Source organism: Pteropus medius, unplaced genomic scaffold (assembly GCF_902729225.1).
Source record: "Pteropus medius unplaced genomic scaffold, Ma_sr-lr_union100, whole genome shotgun sequence".
Lineage (NCBI taxonomy): Eukaryota > Metazoa > Chordata > Mammalia > Chiroptera > Pteropodidae > Pteropus > Pteropus medius.
The window spans coordinates 189,075-208,951 of NW_024348304.1; the positions used below are offsets into that span (position 1 = coordinate 189,075).

The 19,877-nt window shown below is 53.5% G+C and overlaps 1 protein-coding gene across 1 annotated transcript in view; it reads left to right on the plus strand.

The window, feature by feature from the left end:
* The window catches only part of SYNPO2 (synaptopodin 2), a 133,146-nt gene that overhangs the window by 108,865 nt on the left and 4,404 nt on the right, over positions 1–19,877 (plus strand). Inside the window, exon 4 of the mRNA XM_039879505.1 lies at positions 207–2,272. Within this exon, the coding sequence (XP_039735439.1) occupies positions 207–2,272 (2,066 nt within the window). The remainder of the gene's footprint in view (positions 1–206; positions 2,273–19,877) is intronic.

A 19,877-nucleotide genomic window follows, 5' to 3' on the forward strand; every position in this document is an offset into this window, starting at 1 on the left:
GAGAAGGGGCCGGTGAAGGGGGCGCTGGGGCGCTGGGGCGCTGGGTAGCTGGCCGAACGAAGCTCTGTCCTGCTCTGGAGGGGCCGCTGGCAGAGCCAGGCGAGGCGGGGGGATGGCCCGGCGCGCAGGGCGCACGGGGTGCATTCGGAGCTGCTCTGCAGCCCCCCGTGAACTCACCATGTCCCCGTGACTCTGTCCTTCCCCAGGGCTCCGGAGGAGTGAGAGCCTCTCGGAGAAGCGGGTGAAGGAAGCCAAGTCTAAATGCAGAAGCATCGCCCTGCTGCTGACGGCCGCGCCCACGCCCCACTCCAAGGGCGTGTTGATGTTTAAGAAGAGGCGGCGGCGCGCCCGGAAGTTCACGCTCGTCAGCTACGGCACCGGCCAGCTCGGGCGGCAGGACGACCCCGAGGACCCGGAGGGCGGCGACGGCGACGACCCCTTCGACGGAGCGCTGCTGGGCGCCAGCGAGTCGGACGCGGACGCGGACGCGGACGCCGACGGGGAGCTGCTGTCGGACGCGGACGACGACGCCGCCCAGGTCGTGAGCTTCGACTGGGATTCTGGCCTAGGGGACATTGAGAAGAAGCTGAGCCGAGGGGACACGATGGAGATGCTGCCAGACACCGCGGGCAAGGGCGTCCTCATGTTTGCCCGGAGGAGGGACAGAATGGACCAGATCGCCGCGCAGGAGGAGGACCGCGCGGGCGCGGGCGCGGGGCCAGGCGGCGCGCAGGCGGCGGCGGCGGCGGCGGCGGTGGCCGCGCAGAGCTCGGGGGGCGCGGGCCCCGTGGGGGTGACCCGCGCGCCCGGCCACGCGCCCCAGCAGAACGGCTTCATGGCGCCCGCCGCGGCCCTGCGCGCGGGGCCGGTGAACAGGACGGCCAGACCCTTCCCGGGCCCCGGGGCCGGCTTTCCCGCGCCCCCGCCCTATTCTGCGGTCACGCCGCCCCCCGACGGCCTGGCCAGCCCCGCGGCCGGCCCCGCACAGCCCCCGCCGTGGCCGCAGCCCGCCCCGTGGTGCCCGCCGGCCTTCCCCGACAGGTCCGAGCGCCTGGCCTCCCGCGACGAGCGCATCGCGGTGCCCGCCAAGAGAACCGGCATCCTGCAGGAGGCCAAGCGCAGAAGCGCCGCGAAGCCCATGTTCACGTTCAAGGAGCCCAAGGTGAGCCCGAACCCCGAGCTCTTGTCCCTTCTGCAGAACTCGGAGGGCAAGCGAGGCGCGGGGCCCGGGGGCGACTCGGGCCCCGAGGAAGACTACCTCAGCCTGGGGGCCGAGGCCTGTAACTTCATGCAGAGCCCCTCGGCCAAGCAGAAGACCCCGCCTCCGGTGGCTCCCAAGCCTGCGGTCAAGGCCTCGCCCTCGCAACCCGCCACTCCAGCCTCGCCGGTCTGGTCGCCAGGAGTGGCCGCGGCCCAGCCTCCTGCCTTCCCCGCGGCCAGCCCATCGCAGGGCACCGTGGTCTCGTCCATCAAAATAGCCCAGCCTTCCTACGCCCCTGCCCGGCCGGCCAGTGCCCTCCACCTCTCCGGCCCCTTCAAAGGGCCGCAAGCGGCAGTGGCCAGCGTGAACTGCGCCCCCAAGCCGCCGGCGCCCGCACCGGGGGTGGCGCCGAGCCCCGAGCTGCCGGCCATGAGCGGGAAGGGCGCCCAGCTCTTCGCTAAGAGGCAGTCGCGGATGGAGAAGTACGTGGTGGACTCGGACACCGTGCAGGCCCACGCCGCTCGCGCGCAGTCCCCCACCGCGTCGCTCCCGGCCGGCTGGAAGTACTCGCCCAACGTGCGAGCGCCGCCTCCCCTGGCCTACAACCCCATCCACACGCCCTCCTACCCGCCCGCCGCGCTCAAGTCGCAGGCGTCCGCCCCGCAGGCCTCCAAAACGAGCAAGAAAAAGGGCAAGAAACCCCTCAATGCGTTGGATGTCATGAAGCACCAACCGTATCAGCTGAACGCATCCCTGTTCACGTTCCAGCCCCCCGATGCAAAGGCCGGCCTCCCGCAGAGGCCATCCGCCAAGGCCGGTCCGGGCCCGGCCACCAAGCAAGCGCTGGCCCCCGGGGCAGGGCACGCCGGCGCGGCCACGCACGTGCAGGCCGCCTCCGTGTACTCCGTGCCGGCCTGCAGCGCTCAGCCCGCCTTCGTGGCAGAGGCCACCTCCCCCGGCAGCGCGTCGCCCGTGCCCGGGGCCGTCCCCAGCTCCCCCACAGCCTCCGCGTCTTACTTCGTGGCACCGAGGCCGAAGTTCTCGGCCAAGAAGGGCGGCGTCGCGGCGCAGGTGTGGAGACCGTCCATTGCGGAAGAGTAATCTCGCCGCGAGGCCGGGTGTCTGCGTGGCTTGGATGAGTGGTTTGCAGTGTTACCTGAGTCCCCCAGAATGCCTAGCAAGTCCTCCACCTACTTAATTTCAGGGGTCCCCTCCCCATGTGGGTCCAAGGAGCATAATATTGTTAATGAGTCAAAAATCTAACTCAGATGACTTAAACCGTATTTATCTTCTTTGCACACTTAAAAACCCGGGGCACCCCAAAGAGACACATGTGCCATTATATTAAGTAGGCAGGACACTTAGGATTTACGCGTCAGCCACCAGAGACAGTGATGAGCCTCGTCAAACATCAGGGCGCAGCATTTCTGTCGCAGGACAGCTGTGCCAACAGGTTCAGAGTTGTGAAAATAGGTGTGGGCTGTGATTTCCGTTTTAAGTAGTGCCTTCTCTCTGTTACTCGTGTTAAAGGGCCAAGGGATGTGCTGAGGACAGGGCTCTGGTCTGTCGCCCCCGGCCAGCCACGTGACGTCGCGGAGAAGGCGCCGGGGTTGCTGGGCGCACGCGGTTTAGTGAGGGGCTGAGCACGGATGGCCGAGCACGCACGAGCACCCGGAGCTCGCCGGGCGTCCGGCGTGCGCGCGCGCGTGTCAGGAGACTTCTTTAAGGTTAAGCGGCAGGGCAAGGAGGCGGACACTCCCCCCAGAGAGGGTGCCCGAGGCCCTTCCCCGGTTACTCAGGAAAAGGCGTGAGTCCGCGGAAGCGCGCGGCGTTTTCTGGCCGAGGCCAGCGGCAGAGGCCAGCGCAGTGGAGGACCGTGGGGCAGGTGGGCCGGCTGCGGACGAAGGCCCTTGGGAGACCGACCACCTGACGGAGGGTGACTGGTCGCCGAGCGCAGGGGCCGATGGCGAAGCACGAAGGAGCAGGCGCGTGGGGGCGGGAGGCGGGGCCGCGTGAGCATCGTTTCTGAGTGACCGCACGGGGGTTTTTCTTGTGATTGTTTTGCTTTCTGCCTCTTCTTGCAACTCTATTCTCCCACCGTCACTTTATTACCTATATCTGATGGACCAGGAGAATTCGAGCAAGGTTACCTTGCAAGCTTGGACTGGGCACACACCATGCCGTCACCCAGCTGGCTCTGAAGTTGGTGAGTTACTGACAGTGAACCTGAAGACCTTTCTCGTGTCTATTTTAAGTCCGGGTCTGACCGACCATGGAAAATATTCAACGTGAACTAATGTAGAGACCCACAGAGCACTTCTGACAGCGCCCGAGAAAAACCAGCCACTCCACACAGGTGTTCAGAGACCGCTTGTGAAAGCTTGCCTGGCTTCAGGGTCCAGGGCACCCTGTAGTCCTTCGAAAATACCTGTGTTCCTGTTCCTCTGCTGTCGCTGTCAACTGGCTACGTTTTTCACTGTCCTATTAAAACGTTACTTTCTTCTTTATCTACTCAATGTATGTACTTTTTAAGAGCCTCCCTCTGTGAGCTGTTCTGACCGAAGTCACTCTGATAACTCTCTCGTATCCCTCCCAGTACCTCTGCATTTCCTTTTGTGAGCATACCCATTCTCTCAATACTGCGAACGCGCGAGCCTTAAGTATTTCTGAGACAGAACGCACAAAGAGCAAAGCTAAGTCAGCTAGCGAACAATGGGGCCGATTCTGTTGCTTTTTCTCTGGAAACTCGTCCATTGCCTTTGGTGGCAATTTACCTCGAGGTTACAAACACAGGATGTAGCTCGGGCTCTTATTTGCCTTTTTGGGAAATCAACTGGGAATATTAAAACAGGATAAAGGAAAAAGCAATCTACCCATTTTATAATACTGTTTGTATTAGTTGTTCCATGCGAAGAAGTCTACTGAATGCTGTGCATTTTGCATTCTTTTCTAATAGAACCAAAAAAGGCTTCTGAAGGTGAAGCAGGACAGAGCATCGTTATGACTCTGCATTCTTCACATAGCATTTACAGAACGGCATGAGTTAGAGGGAAGACATGGAGCACAAGGCAGTCGGTTTGAGATCATGGATTCAAAAGTAGCCCAGGATGGCGAAGGCCCGCAGGCACTCCCAGCTGTCCAGTGGCCTGTGGTATGCAGGAGTGAGAAATGTTTTCGGTCCGTTTCCTGCTGGACAGGTGGTGATCTTAGCAGAGCCGCTTTGGGGGCTGATGACTAAAGACACAGCTAACATGGCTGGGACTGTCACGGGGCTCCCATGCTTCTTCTAAGAAACATGCCAGGCATGCAGTCAGAGCGTCCACAGCTTTGCTGGGACCTGGGGTCATTGGCCTCATCTTGGGTCACACAGCCCCACATTACGCAAGAGGGCTGGGAGGCCACCAAAACTATGTCCCCAACAGTCTGACCACGCCCTGAGGGATCAACAGTGGGACGGATGATTAGTCTGCTCCTCAGAGTAAGAGGTGTCCTCTGCCTTGCTTCCCCAACCAGGGAGCCCCCAGGGACCCCTGTAGAATAAGCTGCATGTGCCACCTTTCAGGCGTCAGCACAGCCGGGGGGAGACTTAGGGCTCATGAGCTCGGCTTCCCTCCCAGGGGGCACCCTTTGCAGCCTGGGTGTTGCTGGCTTTGTTGTGGGATCTGAGGAGGCAGTTTTTGATTTTTTAGACCTGGCTTCTTCCCTCGTTCTTCATTAGCTGAATTCCTAGGCAGAGCATCAATGAAATCAGGTTTTCGTCATCAGCACAATAGCCATGATTGTTAACTGAATCCTTGTTATGTTGGGCGCCTTACGTGCTGCATGCCAAGGAGTCCACTGCATGGTCGACAGGCACCGACCTACTGCGGGACCTGTGCAGATCTTTCCACGAGTGTCCCCTAAAGAATGTCTCAGACCTCTCTCTCTGACGGCAGGGAGCGTGTGTGACACGAGGCCTGCCAGTCTCACCGGAGGGCAGGGGAGTCCCGGAGCTGGTGAGGCTGGGAATCCGTGTGTTGCCACGGCGATCTGAGGACACGTACAGTTTATCCTTGTGTCCCAGTAACAGACACATTTTGTTTGGAGAGAGGAAAAAAAAACATTGTCTCTGCATTCCGACTATTCCTTGACAGTACAAACCGTACATTTGTGGGACTGTTTCATGACACACATGTGGGCTGTCATTCTAGACCACGTAAAAATTTGTACTTTAAAATGTATCTAGAACACCTGTTAATGATAGCGTGCACCTCATTTAATCTTCACAAAAGCCGCTCACTTTAACTGTTGGAAAACCGATCCAAGCCACAGGTGGCTCTTTAAAGAAGTAAATGAGGGTTCTGGAATTATCCTAGAGCACAGACCCCTTGCAGGAGGTGGCTGGGCTTCGGAGGACAGCCGAGTCCTCCCGTAGCCTACGTCCTAGCCGGTGGCAGGAGTCACATCTGAGATGTCAAAAGCCAGTGACCACCACTGAGAGGGGGCACACCAGCCCATGTGGGGCCGCCGCCCTGTTTGGGTACCAGGCTGAAGGTCCTCGGAGGTGGTTCTCTGACAGGCACACCGGCCGCTCTGACCCTGGCACCTTTCACAGTGAAGCCTCTCAGAGCACAAGACACACGGCCGATGGCGTCTGAGTTTGCAATGATTCTCAAGAAAAGCCCTGTGCTGCCTGTCATTTCACCCAGTTATATACGTGACAACCCGCAAGCGCCCTGGTCTAAGGGGAAGTCCCCCAAACCCGCTGCTGTGTTCTGAGTCACCACGGGCTGGGCAGGAGGGATACTTAAGTGAGTCATCAAAGCGAAGTGACTGTTTTCTCAAAAGCCAGATGTTCCAAACGCTTCTCGGGAGAAAGCCGTGGGCCGTGAGCTTGTTCCCTCTTAAAATCAGAGTTGTCGGGTTTGCCTTAAAAACTATTAAAAGTTCATGAGAAAAATATGTAAATTCTAAGACCCAACATGATATTCCCAGAAACGCTGACCCTCACTGGTCCTGTGTCCTCTCATCACTGGAATCTGGGGAACTCAGAGACTCATGTCACACTTCAGTGCTGCCGAGGCCGTCAACAAGTATTCTGGGAAAAAGCAGGGTTGAATTCTTTTCTAGACTTCCCACCGGTGTTGGCTGAGGGCCAGCCAGCCGGCCAGTGAATTCCCACAGGACCCACACGCCAGGCAAAATTGCCAAAGGAGACCAATCTGTTTCTCCCTTTATGATTTATTTTTTAAAATAAAGTACAAACATTACAGGCCATCCTGTGGAGCGTGAGGCCAATAAAAAGCAGGCTTCTGGAGAGGCCCTAGATCAGAACCGCCCTCTCCTGATGCCGTCAGGTGGTGCCGAGGTTCTTAAAACTACAAGGCTGACGTTTTTGCGTCACGTGCATCTGTCACTGACTTACCCTGGCACCTGGAAGCCATAGAGCCTGCTACTCGGAGGCCACTGAATGAAGAGTAATTTCATACCAAATCCTGTCAACCGTTTCTTAGACTCCTATCAAAGGTTTGCCAGCGAAAAAAGTGTATCTCAGGTATCACGAGAGAAAGTCAGGCTTCTACCGTGTCTCATAGTTTAAATCTCTTATTTGTACATAGAATTTTTATATGCATAGAATATTTCTATATACAAAGAATTTCTATGCACATAGAGTAATTTCTATATGCATAGAATTTCTTAAATTTTTATTTTGTGGTTCCAATTCTTGACATATTTACCTAAATTATGTGTTCTTTATGACTGGTGAAACATACGTTTAGGGTCCCTAATAAAAATGACCACAAGGACCGCCTGTCCAGCCCACCCTCCTTCCTCCACCTGACATTAATTCTCAAAATAACAGCATTCAAATGAACCATGGATGCATCCTGCTTTCACGGCCCGACTTCTTGAGCTCCTTGATAACTATTAATGGTTTGTTCATTTAAAACAAAACAGAACAAAACCAAACCAAGCCAAAAAAACCAAAACCAACCCAGAGGATAAGACTGCAGTTAGCTCTGAGTTCAAAAGAAATACACAGTCTAGGAAAAACAGAGAAAGTAAATATCGAAAAGCAAGGTGTTTTGTTCAGGGGATCTCTTTTTTTGTTGGAATAATGTATAATTGACCTACAGCCTCGGGTTCATTTCAGGTGTAAACATGCTGCGAAGTGATTGGCACAGTTAAGTCTAGTTACTGTCCATCAACTCAGTTAGATTTTCTTTGCCTGTGATGAGAACTTTTAACGACTCTTAGCAACTTTCAAATATACAGCACGCGTGTTGTTTGTTGGCCACTGTCACCTTGCTGGTTTCACACCCCCAGGGCTTGTTTTATAGCTGGCAGTCTGTGCCTTTCGCCCCCAACCCCGCCTCTGGCAACCCCCGCAGAGGTTGTGACGGGCACCAGGTCACAAGGTGACTCGCCCAAGGTCACACCGTGTGCAGTAGTGGGGCCTGCGTTCAGTCCGGCCCCGCGCACGTGAGCAGTTACACTGGGGGCTCATCCGGCCCTCCAAAGTGCCCCGAAGGGGGGAAGCTGTTATTGCCCCATTTAGGGACGAGGCATCTGAATGAAGCTCAGAGGCTGAGCATCTTCTCTGACACCCAGCTGCTAAGCAGTAGGCCGAGGCTGGGCCAAATATGTGACACCCAGCCCTGCACCCTCCCTGCAGCACCACGTGCCCCCCGTCTCCTGGGACGCGGAACCCTACTCCCCAAGACCTGGCGTGTGCTCACCGAGCTTCACCAAGAGCCCGCTCTGCGTTCGCTTTATCAGTGGCTTCAGCCACGCCCAGTGACGTCGAGAAGGCCCTCTCTACTTTCATAAGATCGGTCATAAAATCAGATGCTGCGAGGGTATGTTGGGAGTGAAAACCTGTCTGAAGAGGGAGCATCTGTTTTACAAGTGAAAAAGATGGATCGGACTGTGATTTTGTATGAGTTCCCCAAATTCTCTCATTTTCTTATTTCAGGATGAGTAGGCGACACTCATGGTCTAGGAGTGGGAGGAATGTCATCTACAGAAATAAAACAAAACGACGTCTCTCCGTAAGAGGAAGCGCGGCCTGGCCTCGCACCGTTCTGACATGTAATTCAGGGAGCTTTCTTAGCGAGTAGTGAGTCAGCACCCCGCTTGGGCTTATTCCTAAACCAGTAATAACCCGAGACATCGTGACAGAAATATGCTACGCAGAATAATGCCAGGAGAGTCACAAGGTTTCAGGTGTCAAACTGCACTCAGGAGAATCGTTGCCACTAGACTCTCAGAGCTCCGTGAAGTCCCTCCCCGCTGAGCCAGCACGGACTCAGGGGGCCCGAGACAGCCCCCCCGTTTCCTGCCAAGTCCTCGGGACGATTCCGCAGCCGTCATCTCTGTCAAAGACGTCCCAGCAGGGACCTTTTTTTTGCACCTTATTTCTTTCCAGTCATTTTTTTCTTTCCCTATGTCCCACAGCTATTTTGAAAACATCCCCTGAGGAGCGCGAGCAGTGGATTCTGGGCGCGGGTCTCCCGTAACTCACCTGTACGGGAGAACACGGAGGTGAAGCTTCTGAGTTCACTGTAAAAGCCCTCATGGCATGTGCAGAGCTTAAAATCACAGAGCCACCAAAAGGGTGACAATCACGAGGGTTTACTGCATGCAAGGTGCCATTCTAAACACTTAACAGATGTTAACATTTTACTCATCCCAAAATGGCCAGAGTACGAGGTAGGTACTGTCAGTGCCCCGCTTTACAGATGAGGGGACTGGGGTGGAGAAGCTCAGGGGCCCGGGCTCAAGGCCTAACGCCTGCGCTCCTCGGCCATTCTCTAGCCACGGGCCGATCGCTCCTCTTGGTCACGGGTACAAAAGTCCCGTAGGACAGGACTTGCCTGTCAGAGCTGATACCTGTCTGTACCTGTCTCAGAAATAACTCAGTCACTTAAACTTCTAAGTCAAAGGAAGACGCACTGCAAACACTCCTCACAGTTCGCAGCCCCCAACACAGACGCTTGTCAACAGGAGCAAGGGGAGGGGCCAGCTGCTCTTTCACTCCCATCAGCCCATTCGCTTACCACCCGGTCAGTCAGCGGTGGGGGACCCCGGACGTTCTCCTGGTTCCCACTTACCGACACCCATAATGCCCTGGGCCCGAGGCCACAGGCGCCATTTCAGCCCGCCAGCTGTGCTAAGTCACGCCAGGTAAATGAGGGGAAGGAATAGCGAGGAGGAGCACGCACTCACATTTTAGTAACAATAATGTGTCAAAACGTTCCCTAGTTTTTAAATTCAAAAAGCTATGATTTGATTTCACGGTCACAAAAAGTAAACCAACCGCCTCTTCAGTCCACGTGTGACGTGGGCGTTTGTGGTGAGGCGTGTGGGCTCGCAGGCCGGCCTCTTGCTGGGTGGGAGACTGGAGGCAGCCAGTTCGGCCTCTCTGTGCCTCGATACCCTCACCTGAGAGATGGGGACAATAACAGGCGTCCCTCACAAGTCGTGAAGATGAAGAGAGTCAATGTGAGGTGTGTGGTACAGTGCCTGGTGTATAGACAGCATTCAGCCCATGTCAGCTACGGAAGTCACTGTACAGGGCACTTGATAAACAGTAGCTACTGTTTCAGACGCTTCCCAGGAGGGACACACACACACACACACACACACACACACACACAGCAGTTAAACAGGCTCCCCTGTGTCCTGTGAGGGCCCCACACAGTGGAACACGGAAGGCAGAGCGGGCTCTGTGAGAATCTCGTGCGAGGAGTCTGTCCTGAGCAATCTTTGTCTACCGTGTCCTTACTGAAGCTTTGTCTGTCTATGTTCCTCTCCTCCATCCAGCCCGCTGGTCAATTTTTTCCTTCGTCTTCATGTATTGCAGTAGCATTGTTGGAGTGGGATACAAAGATGAGACCAGGATTCCAAACGACTGGCTCAATGTCGTTTTAAAAAGAAACTTGCCGTCAGCTGTGACAGTGCCGTGAGGGGCTGTGTTCTATTCAGAGCGGTGACACTAAGCAGAACCGCGGTGCATGTGGCCACGCCTGTTAAGTCTACTCTCAAGGCAGGATGGCTGGTGTCCTGAGCAAGGTCCTAGGAGGGCAGCTGAAGCTTACGCAGGCCCATCCCACAGGAAGTGGGGTCGGTGGCACGCCCAGCCCCCAGGGCACCCCAGTTCTGGCCTGCCAGTTGGGGCTCTGACGAGCCTGGCCCGGCTCTGCGGGCGTGGCAGGCAGCTGGTCTCGTCCCTCCTCCCCGCGCTGTCCTGGGACAAAGGGTCAGCAGCCTGGCCCTCTGAGTAACTGATCCCCTGCCCAGGAGCGAGCTCATTTTCCAAAACCAGAAGGAGCGAAACCTGGGTCTGAACAGAGCAAATTCCGGGCTCACGGAGCCAGCGATGAAAAGCGGTTCCCAGAAGCCCAGTGGCCATGTGGGGAGGAACCTAAATGCCAGCAGCCTTTCAGACCCAGGGCATTTTTGTGGGTTTCTGGGACGTCTAGAATCCTTCTGGGTCAGAAGCAGAAGTGAGGGCTGATTTTAAAGAGAAAAAACTCAAGAGTGAAAATCTTATAACAAAAGTGCTTGTTCCAAATACGATTAAATTGATTCGGTTTTCCTTTTGTGCCATTTAATTACATTTTTTCTTAAGTAAAAAGCTAGGTCTCTCTCTTGCACTGCATGCTCCTTAGTTCTTTTTTCTCCGAATATATCTTAGATTGATTTTTAAAAAAAATGTTCACAGTCGTCCTTTAAATCTAAAAATCAGTGAGCAATAGGATGGACTAATATAAATACAGGGCTAATGTAAAATGTCACACCAATCCTTCCCCAGCTGGGGGTTTTCCCCGAATCACAGTTTATCGATGGGCTGGCCTAATGCACTGCTTGTCAGTGCCTGGCAGACAGTGCCAGCTACGGTTTGTCATATAAACCCGACACAGGCCACCCAGGTCTTGACTTCTACACTGTGAAATACCCAGCAAAATGTCACACCTCATCACCGCAGCATCACTGAAATAAAAGGCAAAGCAAAACACATCACGACGCTTGATTCTGATTTTAATTTTACACTTGGACTCCCCGGCTGGTGCGACTGCCTTTACGTGCAGCGTGGCTTTCCCGCACTACGGCCCACAGAGTCCTCACACAGGTGTCCAATTTTTGTTCCCCGGTAAAAATCAAGATCCCCTGCCCCACCTTGGAAGGGCGGGTTCGGCAGGTGTGGGCGGAGCCCAGGGGTTCGTTTCTGTAGCAGACACCCCGGGTGACGGCGACGCAAATGCGCTGGGATCCACACTTAGAAAAACACTTTCCCCCCACACAACGCTCAAGTCAGCTCGGGGACCGCAGGCTGGGGACGCGGGTGGCCGCGCGGCCGCCTTTCCCCCGAAGCCCGGCAGGTGGCAGCACAACGCGCGTCCCGCTCGGGGCGCTCACTTCCCGCCGCGAAGGCCCGCGCGCTTTGGGCGGCCTCGCTCATCCTCTTCCCAGCAGAGGAAGGAACAGGGCCTGAGACGCGATTTTATCTGCTGCTAATCGCCGCAGGGAATAACAGCTATTTCTAGGAACAGGTTCCTATCATGCAGTTTTGTCGTCTAGGGAAGGGGCGGTACCGAGCTCCTTACCTCCAGGCAGGGGACTGTATGACTTTCCTTGGCTGGAGGGCATCGGGGTCTGTTATCTCACATCAAAAGGTCTTTAGTGACAACTAACAGGTACCTCTGTCACTCATCAAAACATTCTTACTGTGGGATCTAAGCTAAGGAGACTTTTGAAGCACTATGAATGCTGATTAGGTTTTAAAAATGAAAATCAATACGATGGTAAAATTTTCAAAACTGAAAAGCAGCCCATGCACTTTAAGGATCACAGGGCAAGAGCCCCAGACTTTTGTTTCACTTTAAGATTAAGCTAATCGAATGGTGCAGTGGGCTGACGAAACACAAAACCGGTCAGAGGCTGCTTAGGTATCGGAAGAATGTGGGACAAAGGGACAGGCAGAGCGGCAGCTTTGCCCCTGCGTCCAGCGCTGTTTCCAGACCCGTGACACGCTCAGGTTCCTCTCTGGGACAGGAGGAGGGTGACGTGTCTGCAGCTTCTGTAACGCGAGATGTAGGTTTGCACATCCCCAGTGAGGAACGGTCCGAGAGAACGGGGAGAGCTGGACAGTCGAGGAACTACGCGGTGGGGAGAGACTAACGGTCTCCTTTGGGGTGGCCGGGGGTAAAGAGTGTGGCCGTCTGAATAACTGCGGCCCACACAGCGCCATCGGCGGCGGTATTAACAGGCAGGGTTAGTCTAGATAACTACAAGCCGCTGTCTTGTGAGTGTATTCAGAAAGATATGCCTGTGGGACACGTTGTAAGAACAGCTAATGCCAAGGGCAAAATGAAATGTTCGGTCTTTAAAAGTCTGATAGGTGGCGCAGCATACTGACAGCTCCTGAGTCGTCCCCTCGACCCATTAATGGGACTGCTGATATTCCTGGGGTATTTTCATGTGAAGCAAACGCTTCCCCTTGTGGAGAAACGTTACCCTGTAAGCTTGCGACGGAAGAGATGTCTACGTCTCCCGTCCGTGTTTGTAAAGCGCGCCCTCGTAGCTAGCATTGCTTCAGCCCGTTTTTCTGCTTTGATCTATTTTTCCTCTCTCAGTGGTTCTTTTACCTGTTCCAGAAAAACAGGCATCCACTTGAGAAGCCCACTCACTTTATGGTGTCCCTGTGCCTCTGAAATGAAATAGCGCACACGGAATTATTGCGTAGACTCTCTTAAACAAGGGAGATGCCACTAAATAAATTCACCTGGACCAGAGGCATGGTAAGGCAGTTAAGCAAGACTTTCCTACTCTGTGCTTGAGAGAGCCAGTTGGTGGTGATTTCCCAGATGAAGAAGTTATATTTTGTATTCCTAATTTTAAACAACACTCTGGGGCCATGTTTTTGACGAAGGAAACATAAATGTGATTTGGCAGTAAATCTTAGAAATTTCCCAAGAACAGTAGGTTAAATATTTCCCCCAGGGCTCAAGATATGAATCAAGGGATCTATTTAATTAGCTTAAAAACGTAATGGGTGGAAAAACAGTTACAAAGATCAAAGAAGTCATTTTCCTCAGACTGTATTCTCTGCATCCTTGTGAAGTAGTATTGTCACGTGTTGTATGGTTGTGGCCTTGTCTCTGGCTCATCGATTTTAAATGTAATTAGGAGTTTGTGACAGAAAGCTTGCCCAAAAACACACCAGGGGGAAATATGGAGAATGGTATCATGCGAAGGACCCAACGAGGTTGTCAGACGACACACGCTTAAGAATTCTTGTTCTTAGAATCTTAACTGATAAAGGGTCCTCGGGGAAAGCGAAAGCCTTCCTACCTGGGAAGAGTTTGCTTCAGAGACATCAGGTCTACTTCCCACGTCCACGTCAGAAACGTCCGAACCTGTAGAGAAATTTTATAAGACTTCATTTGAGGCAGAACTGATGACAGGGGCCGGGGAGCAAGATCTCGAATGCTCTGGAGAAGGTCCGTTTTACAGTTCCTTTTATGCGTTTGAAGTTAAGGAGGGAAGAGAAGAAAGACAGGAGGCAGGAGTCGGCCCTGAGGGACCTGAGCACAGGCTAGGCGACAGGGTCACGTGGTCACGCCTTCGAGGGGCGTCGCTTCTGGCTCTTCACAGGTGTGTTCACCTACATGCACCAGAACAAGGCCCAGGGCCGCTTACAACCTTTTGGCAAAGCAGTCACAGGCCTGGCGTGACCACCCGCCACGGCCAGCCAGGGAGGGATGCGCGATTCGTCACGGCACACTTTTTCGTCCACAAATAGCAGGCACGTAATTTATAAAACTCCATCTTTCTTATCCCCACTATTGTTCTAGGGATAAGTGCATGTTCACAGTGACTTTTCTTTTTGTGGACGAGGGAGGAGAAGGCTGCCTGCATTTGCTTTGGGAAAGGTCTTTAGGATATTATGGAGAGTGGAAGCTGTATTCACACAGGTAAAGATATTTTAAGTGGGTTTTATAATTTATCATAATTATCATTCTAATAAGGTACATAGAGTATTAGTTCTATGCTAATAATGACGACTCTCCTTTATTAAGTGCTTGACACAAGGTCAAAAAGTTATTTCATACGGGATCAACATCCTTTGCATATTGTGAAATGACTTTTTTTCCCCTCTATAGAAACTGATGAAATTTGAACTTTTGATATTATTCTTTTTTTTTTTTTGTGGTGAGAATCTATATGACTTTTACCGTTTAAAACTTTTGAGGGGAGAGAAAATATTTTGAAATGTGTTTAGAAGATTTTATTTTTATGCTCAAATCGGTTAAAGTACTGTCATAAAATATATACTTAAGGCTTTTCTCCAAGAATTACAAAAAATTATAAGGGCGGTCCCAGCTATTTAACTAGAGCACAGTCTCTGTGAATAGGAGTATTTTTATAGGTTACACTTTTTAGAGTGACATACTTCCTTTCTGGGGATAAAGGGAGAGTGGGTAAAAATTGCTGCTGTAGCCGTTTCTTTCTGCTAATAGATTTGATGCCTTAAAATACATTATTCAGATAAAATGTTATCATCTATGGCTTTAATTCTTCAGTTTCTTTACATAAACACATTCTAGCTGTGTGACCTAAGGTAAATTACTTCATTTCTATGCTTCGGTTTCCTTATTTACAAGACGGAGATTGTAGGGTTGTTGGGAGGATTCATGAGTTAACAGAAAAAAGTCGCAGAAACTGCACATTTTAGGCACTGTCATCCTCCGCGCCGGTGACGACTCCTGGCCTGGCCTCGCGTGAACGCGGTGACGTTGACTCTTTGACGACGGGGCCCGCGGGACGGGGCGGGGCGCTGCGGGGCGCTGCGGGCGGCCCCGGGGTCTGCGTGTCGTGTCGTGGCTGGCGCAGAAGGACGAGGGTGCAGCGCTCCAGCCCCCGCAAAGGCGAGGCTCCTCCTATTTTTATCCGGGGCGGGCAGCCGCCTGTGCACTCGCCTCTCGAACGGAAGGTCCTGCCAGGTCTCGGCCGCCTTGTGAGGCCTCACAGGCTCTTCTCACAGTGGCAAGAATGATCGCCATGTGCCGAGCGGGGGGCGTGATCTATCAAGGCACCGTCTCCTCCCACAATCCGGAGGGGACAGCCAGCCCTGTCACCATTTTACAGCCACGGAAAGGAAGGCTGGGAGAGGCTGGGTCGGGTGGGGGACAGGAGGCCCGGCGGGACCCCGGGTCAGTGTGGCATCGGGGTTCGCGTTCTGTCCGGCGAACCATGCAATGGGGTTTCCTGCAAACACAAAACGAGACTTAAAGAGTGGGCCGTTTGAGAGCCGAAAATGTGAGACGGGTTACGACGCACGGCCAGCGGCAGAGCGGGGTGGGAGGCCCCAGACCCAAGACGGCACCTCTCCCCGCCAGGCCCGAGGGGTCACCCCACTCGCGGGCTGCTCCTCTCCTCCGTGACACGACCTCCGAGGCCTGGGCATCCGTCTCTGTCTCAGGCGAGGGGCCTCCGTTTTTCAGATGAGACAGCACTGAAACGGAGCCCCTCGGAACCCCACTCGGGGGGAGGAGACTTGAGGTTCGCTTTAAGGATGAGACACAAACCGTTTTATTAAGTGACTACAACAAAAATGACCTGAAAATTCTCCTGGGCCCCCGACTTCAGGCTTGACTGTATCTGAGTCACCTCGTGGAGGCGTTTCTCCTAGACAGCGAGATGGAGGGGTTCCCTACGTGGATGGAGAAACTTCTTCCGGGGCTGACCGGCTCCCCGGCAGGAGAACTGGGGGCGCGTGCGAGCCGGCGGGGCCTGCGGGTTGGTTTGCGCGCACGCCAGTCCCCGCGCCCCCAGCGGCTCACGAGTCGCCAGTGGCAAAGGGTCTGCGGCTGCTGCTTCTCTAACTGATCCCAATTTTCGTTTTCTTTTTTTCTTCTTCTTCTTTTTCCTCTTCCTCCTTCCTCCTCCTCTCTTCTTCTGCTTGTTTTAATTTTTAAACCTTGCAAACAAATTTTAGGCTCCTCTTAGGATTCGTGCATAATTTTCTAAGATGTTTCTCATTTGCGGAATCAAACTCCTCACACTTCACTGACCTGAATGTGAATCATTCATTTGCACACTAAAATCTCATGCCTGTTGAGCCGCATTGATTTGTCCGTAAATATTGATGAATCCTACTTGTCTTGCCAGGTGCGGGTGGGTGTGCATGTTGGTGTGTGTATATTGGGGGTGGTGGGAGGACTATTTGTGTGAGGGTCCCACCACACGTGACCGACACGTGAGACAATCTGGGTGAAGCTGACCGAGTCTCCTGGTTATGGCAGTCTGATACAGAAATGGTCATTCATTCATTCAGCAAATACTAAGGATCTACTTGCCAGGCTGTCCTAGGCCTAAGGAGGTTTTGATGACTAAAACAGTGACCCTCACTCTTGGACAGAGCTAAATTCGAGTGAGAAGCAGCAGATAAACACAATAACTACACGAAACGTTACGTGAGATGCGCGAACGCCTCAGAGGAGAAATAAGGCCGGGGGAGCGAGCGGGAGTTGCCGCAGAGCGACCAGGTGGCAGGTGGCAGGTGGCAAGGCGTGGACGGGACGCAGCCGGCACAGGCCCACGTCTGGAGACTGTGCCCCAGGAGAAGGTGGGCGAGTGTGAAAACCCCGTGGGGCGAGGCTGCCTGCCGAGGCCTCAGGGGAGCAGGGAGGCCAGCGAGGCTGGGTCAGAGGGGGCCAGGGCAGGAGATGAGATGAGAGGGGCGAGGGGGGGCAGCAGACTTCGGAGGGTCAGTGAAAGCGACTGTGGTTGTCCTTTCTCAAAATGGGACGCCACGAGAGGCTTTTAAACAGAGGACTGAGCGACATAACCTGACTCGGGTTCTAGCAGACGGTTCGGGCCGCCACGTGGAGGGACCGGGGAAGCCAGGCGGGAGACCGGTAGCTCGGCGCGGTGGCCCGCGGCGGGCGTGTGACCGAACAGATGTGGCGTAAGACGGGGGCAGTGACAGCGGCTGCAAAGGTCCGACCTGAGCGAACGGGAAACTGGGGAGCGCCCGGCGCCTCCCTCTCTTCGCCATGGAGCCCTACTTTTTAGAAATTCCGGGGACTGAAAAGGCAAAAGTAATGCTGTTGACTTCCGTTTGCTTTTGTTGGAATCCGTTTACGGTAAAGTACGTGTTTGTGCTGAATATTTACTGAGGGGTGTTTGAGAGAGAAAGCAGCGGGAGGCGTTGAAATCATCGGTCAGTCGGAGACGCTTTCTCTACGATTCGGAGGTGAGCAGGATTCCCATCAAGAGAGCTTTCTAGCTTTCGAGGTTCATGGTATGAAGTAGTTCGTTGAACTTCTCTGGCTTCGGGGCGATGCGCATTTCTTCAGAAGTCACTGCACTGTCCTGAGTGAACCTCAGACTTAAACGTCAGGAGTTTCCTGCCAGTTAAACTGGCTACCAGACAGTTTAGGGAAGACAACTAAGCTGTGCTTCATCAGCAAGCTAAGTGGATGATTCGACATTTAATTGACATAAAAAGGTGGTTCATGTGAAGCTGAGAAAGGGCCTCCCAACTCCGAGCTGAGCTGAGCTGAAGGCAGAGCTTGTGGAGCTTGTTATCGCAAGGGGTGGGATCTTCTATTTTAAAGTCAACTGGTGTGGGTAACGTAAGGTGACCAGAGACTATTCCTAAACGGAAGGTCATTCCTGAGAATGGCACAGGAATACTGCCAAGTATTCACCCAGCAGCAGTGGAGAAATTTCATTAAAAAAAAAAAAAAGTAAAGAGTAGGAGACAAAAAGCAAGAATCAGTTGGACGACACATCGCCCGCAGTGCCAGTTTGACACACGGGTCAGAGCTAAGGGCTCTCGTATAAAAACAGGAACTCTTTCGGTAATTATACAACCCCTGGTGGAAACAACCCGGATCCAGCCCCTGCTGCCCTAGGATCCTGCCGTCAGACATGCCAACTCCAAAACGGAAGAAACACCTCTGTTATTTTCAGGTCCCTCTGGTCATTTGTGGCTCTGGGTATATCACATGGCTTAATTTAGCCAGCTCGAGCCTTGGTACAGAGACCCACAGAAGGAAATGACACCCAGGAACAAGACACTTAAGTCACTTTGGGGAAAAACGTTAAAATTAGGGGTTTGGGTGCAGGCAGAGACGAGAGACCGGAAGTATTTTGGGCACGAAGAGAAACAACAGTGTGACCTAAGACCTTTCTATTTGCACCACAGTTGCAAGTCTGACCTAGGATCACTGCAATTTCATCTTCTATTGTTAGCACCTGAAGGACAGGAAGGTATGTACGCGGCAGGCCGAGCAGCTTTCAGAAGGGGGCACTTTGCTCAGAGGCAGCCGCCTCTTCCTTTACTATCGGGGCGGCTGCTACCGTTGGCACAGGTGTGTTCTCTACGAGAGTTTTTTTAAGTTGAAAACTATTTTAAATTTGTCTTCATAAAGCCTTGGCTTCCTTTTTAAACATTGTACTTCAAAGTTCTCCTTTTCCCCGCATGTTCAATGAATGTTTGCACCTTAGCTGAAAAAGATCTCCGATCTCCTTGTCACCAGGACGTCATTCAGCAATGTTTTAAATTTTCTAATTTCTGTTAAGTTTCCATTCTTCTGAAGATTCTGAAACTAAGTAGGTGGGAGAAAGACCAGAAGACGAGATGTTCTCTTTTGCCCAGCATCCACGGATGTCCAGTCACTGGGGAGTATGGGTTCCTGTGGCACTTAATACTTCCAAACAGGCTGACGATCTTTCTTTCCCGTTATTAGCCAGTGACGTTGGTCACCTGGACGCAGACTCGGGCGCCTCTCCAAGATGTCTGTAGAGTCGTGGATCCCTTTATCATCATCCCTCCAACTCTCTATTGTTCTAAAGACCCTATTAAAGCAGGCCCCTGGGGAGCTCTGTGTGATGAGGCCGTCCCAGGGGACTCTGTAGACCAGGGGTCCCCAACCCTTGGGCCATGGACAGGTACCGGTCCGTGGCCTGTTAGGAACCGGGCCGCACAGCAGGAGGGGAGCGGTGGGTGAGCTAGTGAGCCAGGGAAGCTTCATCTGCATTTGCAGCCGCTCCCCAGCCGTGTCACCGCCTCAGCTCCGCCTCAGATCCTCAGGCATTAGATTCTCACAGGAGCACCTGTCCCTGGGGCCGCGAAGGCCGGGACGGCTGCTGTAGACCAATGTTGTTCTCTCTCCCAGAGGTAAGGAGGAAAGGGAGGCAGAGCAGACACTGCGGGAGACAAGAGCTAACCTGCTCTTAGTCACACCGAGTGCGACTACTTCCCTCCGTGTGGGAACTCCCTCCTGGCCCTGCCGGGACGGGTGAAGGCCGTCTGCCCTTGCCGACCCAAGACGGACGCCCTGGGTGCTACGCAGCCAGAGCAGGACACTGCCCACGAGCCAGGGCCTCCCCGAATCTCTTCTGCATTCCCAGGCTCGTAGCAGAATGCCCGGGAGCAGCAGGCCCCCAATAAAACTTTTTTGTTAAATGGATGAAGCCAACACATAAATAATGTGAAAGGGGAACCAAGCCCTTGGACGGAGACTAAAATCTGGCGTCTCCCCTCCCTGACGAGAGAGTGAGGAGGACTTTTTATTAGATCCGGATGAGGATGAGGAGAGAATGCAAACAAGTTTCTGCCAGGATTCGACTGTTGTGACTAACGTCTTAGTGATTAAAGAGAGAGAAACAAGACTCGGTG